This window comes from Chiloscyllium plagiosum, unplaced genomic scaffold, assembly GCF_037043375.1.
Source record: "Chiloscyllium plagiosum isolate Xiang-an unplaced genomic scaffold, Cpla_swu_hap1 HiC_scaffold_10, whole genome shotgun sequence".
Lineage (NCBI taxonomy): Eukaryota > Metazoa > Chordata > Chondrichthyes > Orectolobiformes > Hemiscylliidae > Chiloscyllium > Chiloscyllium plagiosum.
In genome coordinates, this window is record NW_028270148.1 from 26,300,721 (window position 1) to 26,319,339 (window position 18,619).

General features: G+C 40.2%; 1 protein-coding gene across 3 annotated transcripts in view; it reads right to left on the minus strand.

The window, feature by feature from the left end:
* Positions 1–18,619, minus strand: part of LOC122552694 (alpha-actinin-2) — a 109,207-nt gene that overhangs the window by 54,930 nt on the left and 35,658 nt on the right. For all 3 annotated transcript variants that reach the window (XM_087991234.1, XM_087991232.1, XM_087991233.1), the window contains exons 2-4: positions 6,480–6,594; positions 1,932–2,051; positions 1,152–1,238 (exon numbers count right to left, since the gene is read on the minus strand). In XM_087991234.1, coding sequence (XP_087847360.1) covers positions 1,152–1,238; positions 1,932–2,051; positions 6,480–6,594 — 322 coding nt within the window. The remainder of the gene's footprint in view (positions 1–1,151; positions 1,239–1,931; positions 2,052–6,479; positions 6,595–18,619) is intronic.

Genomic DNA, 18,619 nt, shown 5'->3' on the forward strand with positions numbered 1-18,619 from the left:
AGACAGAATGCTCTCGGTGGTGCACCTATAAAAGTTGGCAAGGGTATTTGCGGTCATGCCAAATTTCCTCAGCTGCCTGAGGAAGAGGAGACATTGTTGGGCCTTTGTGTCCACATGAAGAGTCTAAGCAAGCTTGTTGTGGATGACCACTCCCAGGAGCTTGACACTGTCTACTCGTTCCACCTCTGTGCTGTTAATGTGTAGAGGGGGCAGGAGTAACATCCCGCCAAAAGTCAATAATGAGTTCCTTGGTTTTGCCAGCATTTGAGAGCTAGGTTGTTCTCAGTACACCATTTTTCCAGGTCTTCCACCTCCCGTCTATAGGCTGTTTTGTCACTTATGCCAACCCAAACTGTGTGAAAGTCAGTTACAATAAACAGTAAAGTCAGTGTTTTTTTTTTAAAAGAACAAGTCTCTTCCAGAGGGCTACCTGAATATACATCATTCCTCACACCCTTATCTTTTACTCCTCTACAGAAAGCAATTTTAACATCTATCTTTTCAACCTTATTTCAGGCATCTCCTGAACTTTCCCTTCAAATCTTAGTGTGTTTGCTGGCCTACTTGCTTTTCTGAAATGTTCTGGGTCATAAATTCAGGTTTTTATGGCAAAGATTCATCCCCAGACTAGTTTGGAAGAAGCCAACAGCTTGGAAGACCTTATATACATGAAGCCAGTGAAAAGAAAATATCAGGCAGGGTGTATAGAGGGCAGCTATTCTATTAGCACTGGTTTTACAGCCCAGCACAACCAAAAGTTCTACCAAATAAACAGGGAAGTCACATGATAAGTACTAGAAGTTGCCCATGTGAAAATCTGATCAACACAATAACAATGGATGTTGCTGAAATTCATATGTAACTATTGTGGGTGTGGGGGGGGGGGCAGGGGAAGAGGAAGACAGAAGTTCATTTTGAGTGGTGGTGCAAAACTCGCAACATATGTAGGACCTCACATTCAGTTCTGTCAACAGACAACTGATACGATACCAATTGTTTGATACTATCGCAGAGACATATACTATCTCTGGGAGTTTCACAAGAACTTAGATATCTGGTTAATGTGATTGATTAAAACATCAGGTGTACACAGTCTAAGCCTTTGTTGAATGAGTTGTAGTGGATTGAACTGAGAAACTCAGTTCACTTACCCTCCACAGATATGTCATGAATTGCAAAACGGAGGATGATTGTCCAAATCATACCTAAAGTCATCTTCACATTCCCATCCACTATTTCTACAATAGAAGAAATATAACAGTTGAGAAGTGTTATTGCAATATCCAAGCTTGACATAAATGTAATTCTTTTAGAATTAAAAAAATCTTCATGTCATAAAAGTGCCTGGAATTAAACAGCAATTGATCTTCACCCAGACTGTGAAAGATCACAACTATTCCAGTATGAATGGCAAGACTAGACAGCATCCTCACTATTAGTTTTCAACCCTAGTATTCAGAATAAGAAACAAATATTGAATAAAAGTCTATGACAAACTCAGCAGCTCCAGATAGTCATGCAAGGTTAAAATCAAACTGCTAGCTTGGTTTTTTGAACTGAGTCCCGTGTAGGCAAATAGGAGGTGTCCGTTGAGAAATTCAAATTGCACCCAAAATAAATGGGAAGTTAAATTAATGACACTATACACGCTGACATCCAGCCAGTCTGAGGCTCATGCAAAATGTTGAGAGATATAGATGCCAAAATGGCTGAACTTATTGTCAATAAAGACAGGAAATTGGCTCCTACTTTGAACTAGCTAGCAGGTTTGTTTTGGAACAGAAGAGATTAAATCCTGGAATTGGTGATGAATGAGATGCAGCAGAGACTGGTGTATTTTCTTTTATGGACCAAAGGTTAAAAACAATTTCATGATCAGCCTGCAGCAGTCCCTTATTATTTCACAACACAAACATTTCAGACCATATTACCTTCAGCGCCAATTGATACAAGCTTTACTCCTTTGCTGGAAATGTAATCCAATGCTTTGTTAACATTTGCAATTTTATGGAATCGCATCTTGCCTTGATCTGGCTTTGGAAGTCGCTCACCTTGACAGAGAAAGAAATGTATTTAAAAACGATTCAATAATAATATATTAAAATTTGAACATAATACAGTTTATTCTGAAATTAGAGAGTGTAATATCTGAAGAATGGAAATTATGAGAAGCAGTTTGACAATAATGGATTAGGGAAGTGCATTCGAACAGTAGACAGGGCAAAGGCTACCCTTCCTATTCATATACCCATCCAGATGCCTTTGCCAGTATATACATTCCCCTAATGCACAAACACCCAAAGGGAAAGGTAAATCAACTATGTTCAATTAAAGAAGTTAAAGGAATAGATAAAAGGAAGTGGCTTATTGGGATGCCAGGAAAATAAAAGCAAACCCAATATTGGGAATAATATTGAACTCAAGGGATGATAAAGAAATTGATTCAGAAAGAGAATATGACTAGTAAATGAGTGAGGACTGTAAGAGCTTCTTTAGGAAACGGAAAAGGTGAGTTAGGATAAACGTGGACCCAATACAGGTAGGAAATGGTAGAGATTCTAAGGAGATTCAAAGTAACTTTGCATCCATCTTCATAAAAGACGACATAGAAATCTTTCAGATACCAGGCAGCCAAAGGACCTGTGAAACTAAGGAACTGGTATTAGAAAAAAGATAATACTGGAAAAGTTAACCGGATTAAAGATAGATAAATCCAATGGACCAGATGGGATTTGTCCTGGAGTGTTGAAGTTAGAGCAATATTGGATGTTGGGTGGTTATCTTCCAAAACTCCTATGGATTGTGGAGTGTAGTAAATGTAAACCTGTTATTTTAGAAGGGATGGAGAAGGATGTTGAAGAACTGCAAATCTGTTTGTTTCAGAACAGCAGAAGGAAAGATGTTGATTCTTTTATAAAGAATGTGATAACTGGACATAGGAAAGAATGGTAAAATTGGACAGCATCAACAGAATTTATGGAAGTGAAATAATGTCTGTGAAACTTGGATTTTTTTTTTGAGGATATTCCTAGTAGCATTGATAAACGAGAACCAGTAGTTGTGATGTATTTGGATTTTCAGAAGAGTTTTGGTAAGTCCTATACAGGAGATTAGTAAATGAAATTAGATTGCATGAAACTAAGAGAAATATACTAATATTGTTTGAAAATTGCTTAACTGACTGAAAGCAGAGGGTTGGAATAAACAGATTATTTTCGGAATGGCTGACTATTACTAGTAGGCTACCACAAGACTCAGTGCTAAGTCCACAGCTGGTCAATTTTTAAAAAAATATAAACTATTTAGCTAAGAGATCAATTATAATGGTTTCATCATCAATTTTGGAAATTGGGTTGGAACGCAGGTCATGAGAAGGATACAACAATCTTCATGCAAACTTGGACAAGCTATCAGAATGGGCTAGAATGGCTGGTGGAATATAATGTGAACAAGTGTGAACTTATTCACACTGATATTAAAAAAACCCAGCATATTTATTTATTGGTGAGATTTTAGAATGTACAGGTGTCCAAAGGGACTTGGACATCTTCATTAAATTACAAGTAATCAAAAGTTAGCATCAAGTCTAACAAAATATTTGGAAAGTAATGGTATATTGGTGTTCATTGCATATGGGTAAGAGTTCAGGTGTAGAATTGTTTTACTGCAATTGTATGAAGCTTTGATGAGACCTCACTTTTTTTTTTTTAAAAACAGCTTTAGTCTCCTTATCAAAGCAGAGCTGTGCTTTCAATAAAGGACCCAAAATGGATCACTACCATTAATCACTAGATTAATCCCTGGATCACAGGACAGTCTTAAAAGGAGAGATTGAGGAAACTGGCCTGTATTCTCTAGAGTTTTGAATAATGAAGGTTGCCTTCATTGAAGTTTACAAAATTCTTGCAGGGCATGGCAGGATGGATAAATGTAAATAAGATATTTCTCCTTTTGATTTTGCTTCAGATGTTTCTCCTTACTGATTGCTCAAACCAGAAAACATAATCTTAGGATAAGATGTATTTCAGACTGAGATCAGGAGACTGAGATCACCTGGGGGTGGTAAATCTTCGGAAATTCCTACTGCAGAGTACTGTAAAAGCTCAATTGCTGAGCACGTTTATGACAGAAAAATCAAGAGACATAGAACATACAACAATACAGTGCAGAACAGGCCCTTGATGTCACGGCGACCTATGAACTATTCTCAGCTTATCCCCCTACACTATCCCATCATCCATGTGCTTTTCCAAGGATTGTTTAAATCTCCCTAATGTGGCTGAGTTGACTACATTAGCAGGTAGAGCATTCCACGCCCGTACCACTCTCTGCGTAAAGAACCTGCTTCTGACATCTGTCTTAAATCTATCACCCCTCAATTTGTAGTTATGCCCCCTCGTACACGCTGACGTCATCATCCTAGGAAAAAGACTTTCACTGTCTACCCTATCTAATCCTTTGATCATCTTGTATGTCTCTATCAAATCCCCTCTTAGCCTTCTTCTTGCTAATGCGAAGATGTTCAAGTCTCTCAGCCTTTCCTCATCAGACCTTCCCTCCAGACCAGACAACATCCTGGTAAATCTCCTCTGCACCTTTTCCAATGCTTCCACATCCTTCCTGAAATATGGGGACCAGAACTGTACAGAATATTCCAAGTGTGGCCGCACCAACGTTTTGTATAGTTGCAGACCAATTATATCAATGCATATTGGCGATAGACAAGAAAGTGGAATTGATAAAAATTAACTTTTAAAGCTTGGATTTCAAAATTGTAGCATAATGTTGAGCAGTTTCGTGATTTTATTTTGTTTTAAACAAAGATCGTGGAATAATGACCTAGTCCAGTATCTATCATATTTATACTCTGGGTTTATGACGGGTAGAGTAAGCACTGAAGGACCTAAGTTTGTTTTCAGTTTAGGATAATCATGGATAAACTTTAATTTGGAAAACCCAGAGATTGAATGTAAGGCAAGTTCACAGGAGACCTGACTGGGGCAGAAGTAAGTATAGTTTGCTCTCATTACAGGAGTAGAGAACAGTTCAGGGAAAGGACCATTACCTCAGTAGAAACACTTAGATTGTGAAACTCCTAAACCATGAAAACTGGCATGGCAAGTAAACTGTTAGGAATCAGTTATGTGGAACTGAAGAAGTTGAGAAATTGACTGGACTTTCTGTGGATTTGAATCTCTAAATTAATGGTATTTTGAATTAAGTTGAAACTTTATTTTGCTGTGTTTTTTTTCTAAACTGTATTCTAGATTTTATAGCATGGCTTTTATTTATTTTGTGTAATAAATCTGTTCTGTTGTTAAAGAAATTCTGCAGCCTCATATGACTGTATTCCAGTGACCGACCACCATATTACCTAAAATTTTAAACAAAATCTGTCAAGCCAAATTTCAGTTTGGGATCTGACTTTAGTGGTAGTATTATCAGCTTGAAACTGGGGTCACATGATCTAATTGAATGATGGAGCAGGGTTAGTGGACTGATTGGCCTACTGCTGTTTCCATGAATCCTTTCCAATCTTACTTCAGTTCTCCTGATTTAATCAGGAAATACAATACCTTCGGATAGAAAGTGAATGAATATTGTTTGTGGCAGGTGTTATTTATAAACCCGACATATTTTGACTGAAGTTCAGAAATGACAATTTTTAAAGAAGTTAAATTACACAAAAGGTTCGAGAACTAAAAATAGAAAAAAAAACAAATTTTGGTATGTAAATACACAATGTTCATTCAATATAAAGATCATTTGTAGAAGCAATGCAACAGAGGAGAATTTCTAAGCTACAGTTGGATTGTACATGTGTAGCTTGCTGCAAAAGTTGGACTTTATAAACTTCAATCTGACTAAAACATTAAAAAACTGACTAGGAGAAACAAGAAATTTGACTTAATCAATTCAGAGATACACAAAAAGAATAAAACTGGAGTTGCAAGCACATCCTATCAAGTCAAACAAAGAACTGATCAAACTTTCCCAATAGAAAAGCAACAATGAGACATTTATTACTGACACAAAAAGGGAATGGAGCTCCACTTTAAGTGAAGTTTTTGTATGAAACAGCACAGAGGAGAAATCAGTTCCCCCCTTCTCTCTTCTTTTACTAGAAAAAAGTTCAACATTTTGGATCTCATTCAAAGAATCACTATTTGTTTGTGAACCTTGCATGATGGCAGGCTGTTCAACTGCTTGGAGCAAAGTTATACTACTACTCAGCTTTATTGGACTTCTGCAACATCTATTGAATCTATTGATGGGTGGGGGGGTGGAGCCTTGGCTGATTTCCTTCTCATGTAGAGGGGAACAGAAGTCAATTATAACAACACTGCTGGCCACTTGGCTAAGTTAAGTTAACTCATTACAGACCAAGAATAAAACTCTTAACTCACCTGTCCCTGTAAGCTTACTTTGAATTACAAATCCTTTGTCTTTTGTGAAACTAATAGTCTGACTTAAATTACCTGAAATAACTTCCAAAAGCAGCATAAGCTTGAGTCCATTTCTGAAGTCATCTTCAATGTTTTCAATTTGTGTACCAGCTTTCCGCAAATGTGAATTGCACCAAGCAGTAAAAGTCTGAAACACAAAAATATTCATGACCATCTGACTGGTCCTGCATTCTTAAGCAATGGAACAACTCATTCTCAATTTAAGAAGTTTGGGAAGCAAAGTTCAGAAATTGTGCACTAGCTTTCACCTTTGTGGATATGGTAAAGTGCTATCAATGGCTGATTGGAAAGAAATATTTTACAATGTTAGTAAACATGATATCTTTTTCAAAAAAGATATAACAGCAATAAATATACTGAATGGAAGGAGGCTTGGTGATGTGCAACAGCAAAGGCAAATTGATCTAAAGGCTTAGGACCTTAAGAGACTGAAGCTCAAATTGTTAAGGCTGCTCATAAAGCTAATGGAATTCCAGATTTTTTTTTGCAAGTAGCACATAATTAAAAAACCAAGAGCTTACATTAGATCTCAACATTAAGTAACTTTTTATCATTCACAGGATGTGGGGTTCACTGGGTTTAAGCATTTATAGCTGACCCCCAAACTAGCCTTGAGAAGGTGTGGATGAGCTGCCTTCTTGAAATGTTGCAATCCAAGCCAAGTAAAGACTTCCAAGTGTTGTTCAGAAAGGATGCCAGACAGGCACTGGAGAAATGAGAGATCAGTTACTTGCTGCAGAATTTCTAACCTGGCCTGCTTGTGCAGCCACAATGTTTATATATGGCTGGTTCATTTCAGTTTCTGATAAAGAGCAGAAATTCGACAGGGGGCACTCAGAATTTCGACGCCATTGAATATCATGGAGAGAATGCCATATTATTTTGTTGGAGATGGTCATTTTCTGGCAATTATATGGCTTGCAAATGATGTCATTTACCAGTCCAAATTAGAATCAGAGGTCATCAGCACAGAAAAAAGGCCCACTGAATCTGCACCGGTCAAAAACAAGCACATAACTACACTAATCCCATTTTCCAGCACTTGATCCACAGACTTCTATGCCTTTGCACTGCAAGTGTGCATTGTTCAAGTTTTCTGCCGATGGATAAGGGCTGCTTCAATATCTAGAGAGTCGTAAATGATGCTGAGCCACGCACACTCGTCAGCAAATATCCCTCAGTTCAGACCTTCGGTGGAGGAAAGGTTACTAATGAAGGTGGTTGATTGTAGGAGAACAGTGAGGTACTCCTCCAGTGATGTCCTGGAAATTAGATGATTGTCCTCCAGGAAAGTCAGGCACCTCCATTTGAGGTAGGTATGACTCCTAACATTGGGGTTTTCCCCAATTCCCACCGACTTCTGTTTGCAAGGGCTTCTTGATGCCACTCAGTCAAATTCTGCCTTAATGTCAAGGGCAGTTACTAGATGTAAACAAAACTTTATGGCTGTGTGCAGTACTGGCCCACATTATAGGAAAAATAGTGATGTTAGAGAATTCAATGAACATTTATTTGATTATCTGGTACATGCAAATTCATTGTGGAAGTAGTTTGAAAAATTAGGATTTTGCTCAAGAAAGATTCAGATTTTTAAAGTTCATTAACGGGATGCGTGCATCACTGGCTGAGCCAGAGTTTATTGCCCATACTTAACTGCTCTTTGATTCGAAGGGTTTCTAGGTCAGTTTCAGAGGAAGTTAAAAGGTCAACCACATTAATGTGGGTCTGAACGCATAGGATAAGGATAATAGATTTCCTTCCCTAAAAAGAGCATTTGTGAACCAGATGGAGTTTTGCAACAATTGTTACATGGTTATCTTTAGGCCAGCTTTTAATTCCAGATGATTTTTCTTTATTTCAAATCATCCATAAACACTCATCCCCAGAGCCTTAGCCTAGGATTCACTAGCCCAGTGATCTTCTGGCCCCACTGGTCTATATTTGTGCTTTTAGGCTTCAGCAAAGTCTCTTCCCATCTTATTTCTTCCAACTATCAACATAACTAGGAGCAGACAGTGTAGTGGTAAGTACCTCTTGCTCTGGGATCACAGGTTCAGATCTCAACAGCAACTAATGCAATTTAGAATTAAATTAATTCTGGAGTTGAAAACCAGTCTCAGTAACAGTTTAATGATTACTATTAACAACTGTCATTTTACAAAATTAAATCTGGTTCACTAATGTCCTTTAGGGATGTATTTCTAATGTCTTTACCTGGACTGGCATACATAGAGCTGCAGAGCAATCTGGAGTGACTCTCAAAAGCTTTGAGATAGTTTAGCAAGCCATTTCATTCAAAGGCAATTAGGGAATAAGCAACAAAAGCTGGACTTGAGTGATACCCATGTTACATGACAGAATAAAAATAACATTTGATAATACTGCTGTAAATTTGAAGTGGAAGGAGGAAATTCTACTGATGTCACTGACCAGCCAGAGGCCAATAACCTAGATCGTGAATTAGCATCTCTGAGAAAGTAAGTACTGGAATTGGGAAGATGAACCTACAGGAGAAAGTGAGGATTGCAGATGCTGGAAATCAGAAGAGAGAGTGTGGTGCTGGAAAAAAAACAGGTCAGGCTGCATCCGAGAAGCAGTATAAGCCCGAAATGAGCCGAGGAATGAGACTTGTGGGCTGGGGGGCTAAGTGACAAATGGGGGTGGGGGAGGGGGGGGAGAAAGAGAGCTGAGAACACGATTGGTAGATGAAAGGCCAGAGAGAAGGGTAGAGCAGGTAGATGGGAGAGATGATGGACAGGTCAAGAGGGTAGTGCCATGTTGGAGGCTTGGGACTGGGATAAGGCGAGGGGTAGGGGAAATAGGAAACTGGTGAAATCCACATCAATCCCATGTGGTTGCAGGATCCCAAGGTGGAAGAGGAGACGTTCTTCCTCCAGGTGTTGGGTGGTTGGGGTTTGGTGATGGAGGCGGCCCAGGACCTGCATGTCCTTGGCGGAGTGGGACACCAGCACCAACCAATCCCACCGCCCCATAGCTGAACACTATTTGTCCCTCCCATCAAGGGCATGCAGACCCTGGGCCTCCTCTATCACTGAACTCTAACCACCCGACACCTGGAGGAAGCACACCTCTTCTTCCACTTTGGGACCCTGAAACCACACAGGATTAATGTGGATTTCATCAGTTTCCTCATTTCCCCTTCCCCCCACCTTATCACAGTTCCAAGCCTCCAACATAGCCTCGCCCTCTTGACCTGCCCATCATCCTTCCCATCTATCCACTCCACCTAATCACTTTCTCCCCTCGCTCATCTACCTTTCGCATTCTCAGCTATTTTCCCCCCAGGCCCCAGCCGCAGCCCCAATCCCCTCTGATTTATTTCAGCTCTCCCCCGGTTCATTCCTGATGAAGGGCTTACGCTCGAAACATTGGTTCTCCTGCTCCTCGGACTTGCTATACTTTTCCAGCAGCACACTCTCTAAGGTGAACCTAAAGTTGAGGTGCAGGAAGCAGGGTCCTGGGAGGGACGAGAGCAAATATCAAGTCTTAACTCTGCTAAGCAAATACTTGGTAACAACCAGTCAAGGAAGCATATTCAAGACCAATGCTCAGATTTAGTGGTCAAAGGGATCTCATGTTTCAGTCAGTTCTCAGAAAAGGGATGTAGACAGAAAGTAATTAAAACAGACACGCTTATCAGTCAAGTCAGCAGCTAGTTTAAGATACCAATAACGAACACAAACATTAGGAGATGCATAAAAAGTTAATATATTAATTTAGTTTGGTTTTTTTGAATGAGTTTGTCTTTCAAGTAGAGAGATTCTGTTTTCAGTGTGTCTGGTATTTGAAACTGGTGACAGCATTTAATCTCTGATGAAAGTTAATGATGAATGCTGGGCATCTACCACCTGTTAGCAATTCATTTCAGAAATAATGAACTTGACAGCTCCATGAATTACAATGTAAAATATTTCCACAATATATGCTGCTGTTGGCAGATTATATTGCTGATTTTCCTTGGCATTGTTCAAGGACAAAATATTAAAAGTCCTCTCTATATCTTCTGATTTCATGCATTTCTATTTAGCCCCCATTCTCTAATTTCCAACCCCGCCCCCATGTGGTTCCTGAAGAACTATTTGAGCTGCGAGCTGCAAATTATGCAGAGTTTGACAAATATCCATTTTCATTGAAGCTGACAATAGTGATTATAGTTTTGTGCATTATAAGAGTTACAATGATTTCTTCTGATCTTCCATTTGCAGCTTGTTAATTTTATAGTTAGTTTTGTAGTTCTAGTGAAGACATTCCAAATGTAAAAGTCTGTTTATATCTGTACTACACATGCTTTTCATCATTTTCAAGACCAGATGCCATCCAAATAAAAAGTTACAGAAACTATGGATTGATAGCATCAATATTAAAATGGAAACTATCCCTGAATTAAAACAAGTTCGCCCAGCCTGCTGTAGAAGGGACTTGCTTTATAGTGTCTGATTGCTTGACAAAGAACACCAATTGCAAAACTGCATCACACTTTATATTTAAAAAGCTCTGCACTTAACATGTGACATCTGAAGTGTAGACAAAATAAAACAGAGGAAAACTCAAAACATCAATCTCTGCACAAGTCAATTGAATGTAATTTTAAGCTAAAATCTAAGTAAAACAACACCAGGATAGTTATGGTGCCCACGCTTCCCTTTGAATAGGTAAACTGCTTTAAAGTCAAAACTAATTTGGCATGTTTCAATGCCGGACCTTGATTTCAATGTCAGATATCTTTGATTACTGAACAGTGTGTTGTCAAGTGATTGCAACGTCTTGCACCCAGAACCTGCAGTTTACACTTGAAATAATACCAAAATAAATTACAAAGCATTAGCATGGACTTGTTCGGAGGAAGAGAAAACAAAAGGCAGAAAAAACTCCCCCAGTTGATGTAAAAAGACTAGAACAAATGTGAAAAAAACTGATACAGAGAGAAGGAAGAGAAATAGAATAGACACATCCATTAAAAAAGGCAAACTCCAGACGTATCTCAGTTATCTTATACTTTTCTGATGAGAAACTAGACATGACTACTGATTTTACATAATAAATCACCTTTATTGCTTTCCATTTCCCTTCTGGTGTTAGGTAAGGTGTTTAATGCCAGGGGCTTAGATGGAGCAGAATTTGTTAGGGGCGCCCAGGAGGGAATCTTGGAAGAATATGTAGACATACAAGATGTTGTATTGAGGAATGAACCTGACTGGTGTTTGAAGTTTCAATGGGGAACATTTTGGAAACAGTGATCCTAACTGCGCAAGTATTGAGATAGTTATTGATAAGGATAAGACTGGTCTTTGGAAGAAAGTGCTAAATTGGGGCAAGGCTAATTACAACAGTATTCAGCAAAACTGGAGAAATTAGATGGAAGATGGCTGTTTTAGGGTAAAACTACATAGAGTCAGAGTCATAGAGATGTACAGCACGGAAACAGACCCTTCGGTCCAACCTGTCCATGCCGACCAGATATCCCAACCTAGTCCCACCTGCCAGCAGCCAGCCCATATCCCTCCAAACCCTTCCTATTCATATACCCATCCAAATGCCTCTCCAATGCTGCAATTGTACCAGCCTCCACCACATCCTCTGGCAGCTCATTTCATACACTTACCACCCTCTGCGTGAAAATATTAACCCTTAGGTCTCTTTTATATCTTTCCTCCCTCACCCTAAACCTATGTCCTCTAGTTCTGGACTACCCGACCCCAGGGAAAAGACTTTGCCTATTTACCCTATCCATGCCCCTCAATTTTGTAAACCTCCATAAGGTCACCCCTCAGCCTCCGATGCTCCAGGGAAAACAGCTCCAGCGTGTTCAACCTTTCCCTATAGCTCAAATCCTCCAACCCCGGCAACATCCTTGTAAATCTTTTCTGAACCCTTTCAAGTTTCAAACCTCTTTTCGATAGGAAGGAGACCAGAATTGCACGCAATATTCCAAAAGTGGCCTAATCAAGGTCCTGCCCAGCCGCAACATCACCTCCCAACTCCTGGACTCAATACTCTGACCAATAAAGGAAAGCATACCAAACGCCTTCTTCACTATCCCATCTACCTGTGACTCCACTTTCAAGGAGCTATGAACCAGCACTCCAAGGTCTCTTTGTTCAGCAACACTACCTAGGACCTTACCATTAAGTGTATAAGTCCTGCTAAGATTTGCTTTCCTAAAATGCAACACCTCACATTTATCTGAATTAAACTACACCTGCCACTTCTTAGCCCATTGGCCCATCTGCTCCAGATCCTGTTGTAATCAGAGGTAATCCTCTTCACTGTCCACGACACGTCCAATTTTGATGTCATCTGCAAACTTACTAACTGTACCTCTTATGCTCGCATCCAAATTACTTTTTGTCATTTACATAAATGGAGGGTCCAGCACGGATCCTTGTGGCACTCCACTGGTCACAGGCCTCCAGTCTGAAAAACAACCATCCATCACCACCCTCTGTCTTCTACCTTTGAGCCAGTTCTGTAACCAAATGGCTTGTTCTCCCTGTATTCCATGAGATCTAACCTTGCTCACCAGTCTCCCATGGGGAACCTTGTCGAACGCCTTACTGAAGTCCATATTAGATCACATCTACTGCTCTGCCCTCAATCTTCTTTGTTACTTCTTCAAAAAACTAATCAAGTTTGGGAGACATTATTTCCCACGCACAAAGCCATGTTGACGATTCCGAATCAGTCCTTGCCTTTCCAAATACATGTACATCCTGTCCCTCAGGATTCCCTCCAACAACTTGCCCACCACCGATGTCAGGCTCATCGGTCTATAGTTCCCTGGCTTGTCTTTACCACCGTTCTTAAACAGTATCACCATGTTTGCCAACCGCCAGTCTTCCAGCACATCACCTGTGACTATCGATGATACAAATATCTCAGCAAGAGGCCCAGTAATCACTTCTCTAGCTTCATACACAGTTCTCGGGTACACCTGATCAGGTCCTGGGGATTTATCCACCTTTAACCGTTTCAAGACATGCAGCACTTCCTCCTCTGTAACCTGGACATTTTGCAAGATGTCACCATCTATTTCCTGACAGTTTATATCTTCCACATCCTTTTCCACAGTAAATACTGATGCAATCTATTCATTTAGTATCTCCAGCATTTTCTGCAGCTCCACACAAAGGCCGTCCTGCTGATTTTTGACGGGCCCTATTCTCTCCCTAGTTACCCTTTTGTCCTTAATGTATTTGTAAAAACCCTTTGGATTCTCCTTAATTCTATTTGCCAAAGCTATCTCATGTCCCCTTTTTGCCCTCCTGATTTCCCTCTTCAGTATACTTCTACTTCCTTTATACTCTAAGGATTCACTTGACCTATCCTGTCTATAGCTGACATATGCTTCCTTCTTTTTCTTAACCAAACCCTCAATTTCTTTAGTCATCCAGCATTCCCTGTACCTACCAGCCTTCCCTTTCACCCTGACAGGAATATACTTTCTCTGGATTCTTGTTATCTCATTTCTGAAGGCTTCCCATTTTCCAGCCGTCCCTTTACCTGCGAACATCTGCCTCCAATCAGCTTTCGAAAATTCTTGCCTAATACCGTCAAAATTAGCCTTTCTCCAATTTAGAACTTCAACTTTTAGATCTGGTCTATCCTTTTCCATCACTATTTTAAAACAAGTCTCAAATGCCAGTTTATCAGAGTTCAGGACCAGCATGTTCTTGTGAGGAGAAAAGGTAAAGATGGCAAGATTTGGCAACTCTGGATAACAGGAAATATTGGAACTGCAGTCAAAAAAGAAAAAGGAAGCATATGTAAGGTTCAGGAAACTAAAATCAGACAAGGCCCTTGAGGAATATAAAGGAAGCATGAAGCAATTGAACAAGGAATTAGGAGAGTTAAGAGAGGCGAGGAAACGTCCTTGACAAGTAGGATTATGGAGAAATGTGATGCATTTTATACATATATTAGGAGCAAGAGGATAACTAGTAACTTCATATCAGTTTTCACCAAGTAGAAGGACATGGATAAAAGTAAGATCAGGGAGTACATGTTGACATTCTAGAGCATGTCAACATTCAGAAGATGGTGGTGTTGCATGTCTTGAAAAACATTAAAGATAGATAAGTCCGCAGAGCATGATGGGATCTATCCAAGGATACTGAGAGATGCAAAAAGGGGAGATTGCTGGGGTCTTGACATATTTTTATCCTCTTTAGCCACAGGCAAGGTCCCAGAAGACAGGAGAAAAGGTGATGCTGTTCCTTTGTTGAAAAGCAGCAACAGGGATAATCCAGGAAATTAGAAGATGGTGACCCTTCCATCAGTAGTAGGGAAATTATTGGAGAAAATGGAGGGGGATAGAAGCAGATGGTATGGGAAAGTATTTAATTGGCATTGCGGGGAAGGGAATTTTACAAAGTTATTAGACAGGAACTGGGGTGCCTAAATTGGGAACAGATGTTCTCAGGGAAATGCATGACAGAAAATGTCGAGGTTGTTTAGGAAGCAGTTGCTGATACTGCTTGACAGGTTTGTCCCACTGAGGCATGGAAAAGATGGTAGATTGAAAGAAACATGGATGACAAGTAATGTAGAACATTTAGTCAAAAGGAAGGAGGAAGCTTATTTAAGGATTCAGGAGGCAATGACAGGACTCCAGAGGGTTACAAGGTAGCGAGAAAGGAACTGAAGAATGGACCGAGGGGACCTAGAAGGGGGCATGAAAGGATTAAGGAAAACCCTAAGGCAATCTACCAGTTATGTGAGGAACAAGAGGATGGCCAAAGTGAGGGTTGGGCCAACCAGGGATAGTGGACAGAACTTGTGCCTGGAGTCAGAGGTGGTAGGGGAGGTCCTTAAATGATTACTTTGCTTCAGTATTCACCGAGAAGGACATTGACATTTGTGAGGACAGCATGAAACAGGCTGATAAGCTTGAAAAGGTTGATGTTAAGAAAGAGGATGTGCTGAAAACTTTGAAAAACATAAGGATAGGTAAGTCCCCCGGGCCAGATGGAGTATACCCAAAGTTACAACAAGCGAGGGAAGAGATTACTGCACCTTTGGTGATGATCTTTGCATCCTCACTGTCCGCTGGAGTACTGCCAGATAATTGGAGGATGGCAAATGTTATTCCCTTGTTCAAGAAAGGGAATAGGGATAATCCTGGGAATTACAGACCAGTCAGTTTTACGTCTGTGTTGGGCAAATTATTGGACAGGATTTTGAGAGACAGGATATATGATTACTTGGAAAGCCATAGTTTGATTCGAGATAGTCAGCATGGCTTTGTGAGGGGCAGGTCATGCCTCACAAACCTTATTGAATTATTTGAGGATGTGACAAAACACCTTGATGAAGGAAGAGCAGTGGATATCGTGTACATGGATTTTAACAAGGCATTTAATAAGGTTCCCCATGGTAGGCTCATTCAGAAAGTAAAGAGATATAAGGATGCAGGGAATTCTGGCTCTCTAGATGCAGAATTCCCATAGAAGACAGGGAATGGTAGCAAACGGAAAGTATTCATCCTAAGTTTGGTGACCACTGGTGTTCTGCAAGGGATCATTTCTGGGATCTCTACTCTTTGCGATTTTTATAAATGACTTGGATGAGGAAGTGGAAGAGTAGGTTAGTAAGTTTACCGATGACATGAAGGTTGGTGATGTGGTGGATATTTTGGAGGGCTGTTGGAGGTTGCAACGGGACATTGACAGAACTGGGCTGATAAAGTGGCAGATGGAATTCAACCTAAAAAAGTATGAAATGATTCATTTTAGAAAGTCAAATTTGAATGCAGAATACAGGATTAAAGGCAGGATTCTTGGCAGTGTGGAGGAACAGAGGAATCTTGGGGTCTATGAGCATTGATCCCTCAAAGTTGCCACCCAAATTTGTGGAGTTGTCAAGAAGGGGTATGGTGTGTTGGCTTTCATTAGTAGGGGGAAATGAGTTTAAGAACCGTGACATTATGTTGCAGCTTTAGAGAGCCCTGGTTAGACCACACTGGGAATATTGTGTTCAGTTCTGTTTGCCTCATTATAGGAAAGATGTAGAACTTTAGAGGGTGCAGAGGACATTTACCAGGATGGAGGGCATGTCTTATGAAGAAAAATTGAGGGCTTTTCTCATTGGAGCAAAGAAGGGTGAGTGGTGACTCTATAGAGGTGTACAAGATGATGAGAAGCATAGATAGCCAGAGGTTTTTTCAAAGGGTAGAAATGTCGATCACGAGGGGGCATAATTTTAAGGTGATAAGGTGGTGGTTTAGGGAGATGTCAGAGGTAGATTCTTTACACCGAGATTGGTGATGCATGGAAGGCACTGCCAGCAGTGGTAGGAGAGTCAGATACATTAGGGACATTTAAGCAACTCTTGGATACGCACATGGAAGACAGTACAATGAAGGGTATGTAGGTTAGTCTGAACTTAGAGTAGGATAAAAGGTCAACACAACATCAAGAGCTGAATGGCCTGTACTGTTCTATGTTCTACGATTCTTAAGACAGGATTTACTCGGGTTTGGAAATGAACAACTTATTAGGGACAGTCAGCATGACTTTGTTCAAGGAAAGATCTTGCCTCACAAATTTGACTGAGTTCTTAAAAAAGTGAAGATTATGATTGATAAGGGTAGAGTGGTGGATGGGTTGTCTACATGGACTTTACTAAAGCATTTAACAAGGTCCCTCATGATAGGTTGGTCCAGATTATTCAGTCCCATGGGATCCACAGTGAATTGACAAGTTGAAAACAAAGTTGGATTGGTCATAGGGGTAGTTGTGGAGGAATATTTTTCTGATCAGAAGTTTGTGGCCAGTGGTGTTCTGCAAGGATCAGTACTAGGACCTCTTGAGTGTAATATATACATAAATGATTTGGATGAAAATGTAGTTGGTCTGATTAGTATGTTTGCAGAAAACACAAAAATTGGTGGAGTTGTGGATAGTAAGGAAGGCTGTTAAAAGATACAGCATGATACAGATCAGTTGAAAAGCTGGGATAGGAATTAGAGAAATAGATAGAGTTTTATTTGGACAAGTGTGAGGTGATGCATTTTGGGAGGTCAAAAGCAAGAGGAAAGTATTCAGTAAATGGCAGGACTCTTAGGAGCATTCATGTACAGAGGGATCTTGGGACGCATGCCATAGCTCCCTGAAAGTAACAAAAGTGGGTAAGGTAGTGAAGAAACATACTTGCCTTTATTAGTTGGGATATTAAGTATAAAGGTTGGCGAAGTCATGCTGCAGCTGTATAAAACTTTAGTTTGGCCACCGTTGAAGCACTGAGTGCAGTTCAAGTCACCACACATGTGGAGAAGGTGTAAAAGAGGTTTACCAGGATGTTGCCTGGATTGGAGCCACACAAGGTACAATGAGAAGTTCGACAAACTTGAATTGTTTTCGCTGGAGTGTCAAAGGCTGATGGGGCCACCTGACAGAAGTTGAGAGGAATGGATCAGGTGGATAGTTAGAGTCTTTTTCTCTAGGGTAGAAATATCAAATACTAGGGGTCATCGGTTTAAAGAGAGAGTGGGAACACTATAAAGGAGTTGTGCGAGGCAAGTTTTTTTTAAAAAACAAACAGTGTGGTAGGTGCCTGGAAGACACTGCCGTGAAGGTGGCAGATGCAGATATGATAGCAATATTTAAGAGGCATTAAGGCAGGGAATAAAGGAATCATCTGCATGCAGATGTGATTGGTTTAGAATGGAATCATGGTCAGTGCAGAAATCATGGCCTGAAGGGCCTGTTCCTGTGTGTATTGTTCTATGTGTACAAAAACTTGGTTTCCTGAAATGACAACCTCAGACCTCTGACCTGTCCGCATGTGGATTCCAACTTAAGTTCCATCCTTTAGGTCTTGAATCCATCCAGGATTAGCAGTATCACTGAAACACAATGTTCTGCAGATGGCTGTTCTTACCACATCTAGACTTTGTACCTTGCGCCGCCCAAATAAATATAGCAGACATCACTTTACACCCACACTGACACACCCGGTCTCAAAGAACTCCAGATCCCTGTTCCATTTCAACTGTTATCTCCTCCAATGCCTTTACAAAAACTTTTTATCTTCCTTTTAGATGTTAACAAACTCAAGCTCCAGCAACTTTTGGGCACCAATACAACTTTCACCCTTTCGCCCATCCTGTTTCCTCTGATCCTGTTCCTTCTTCT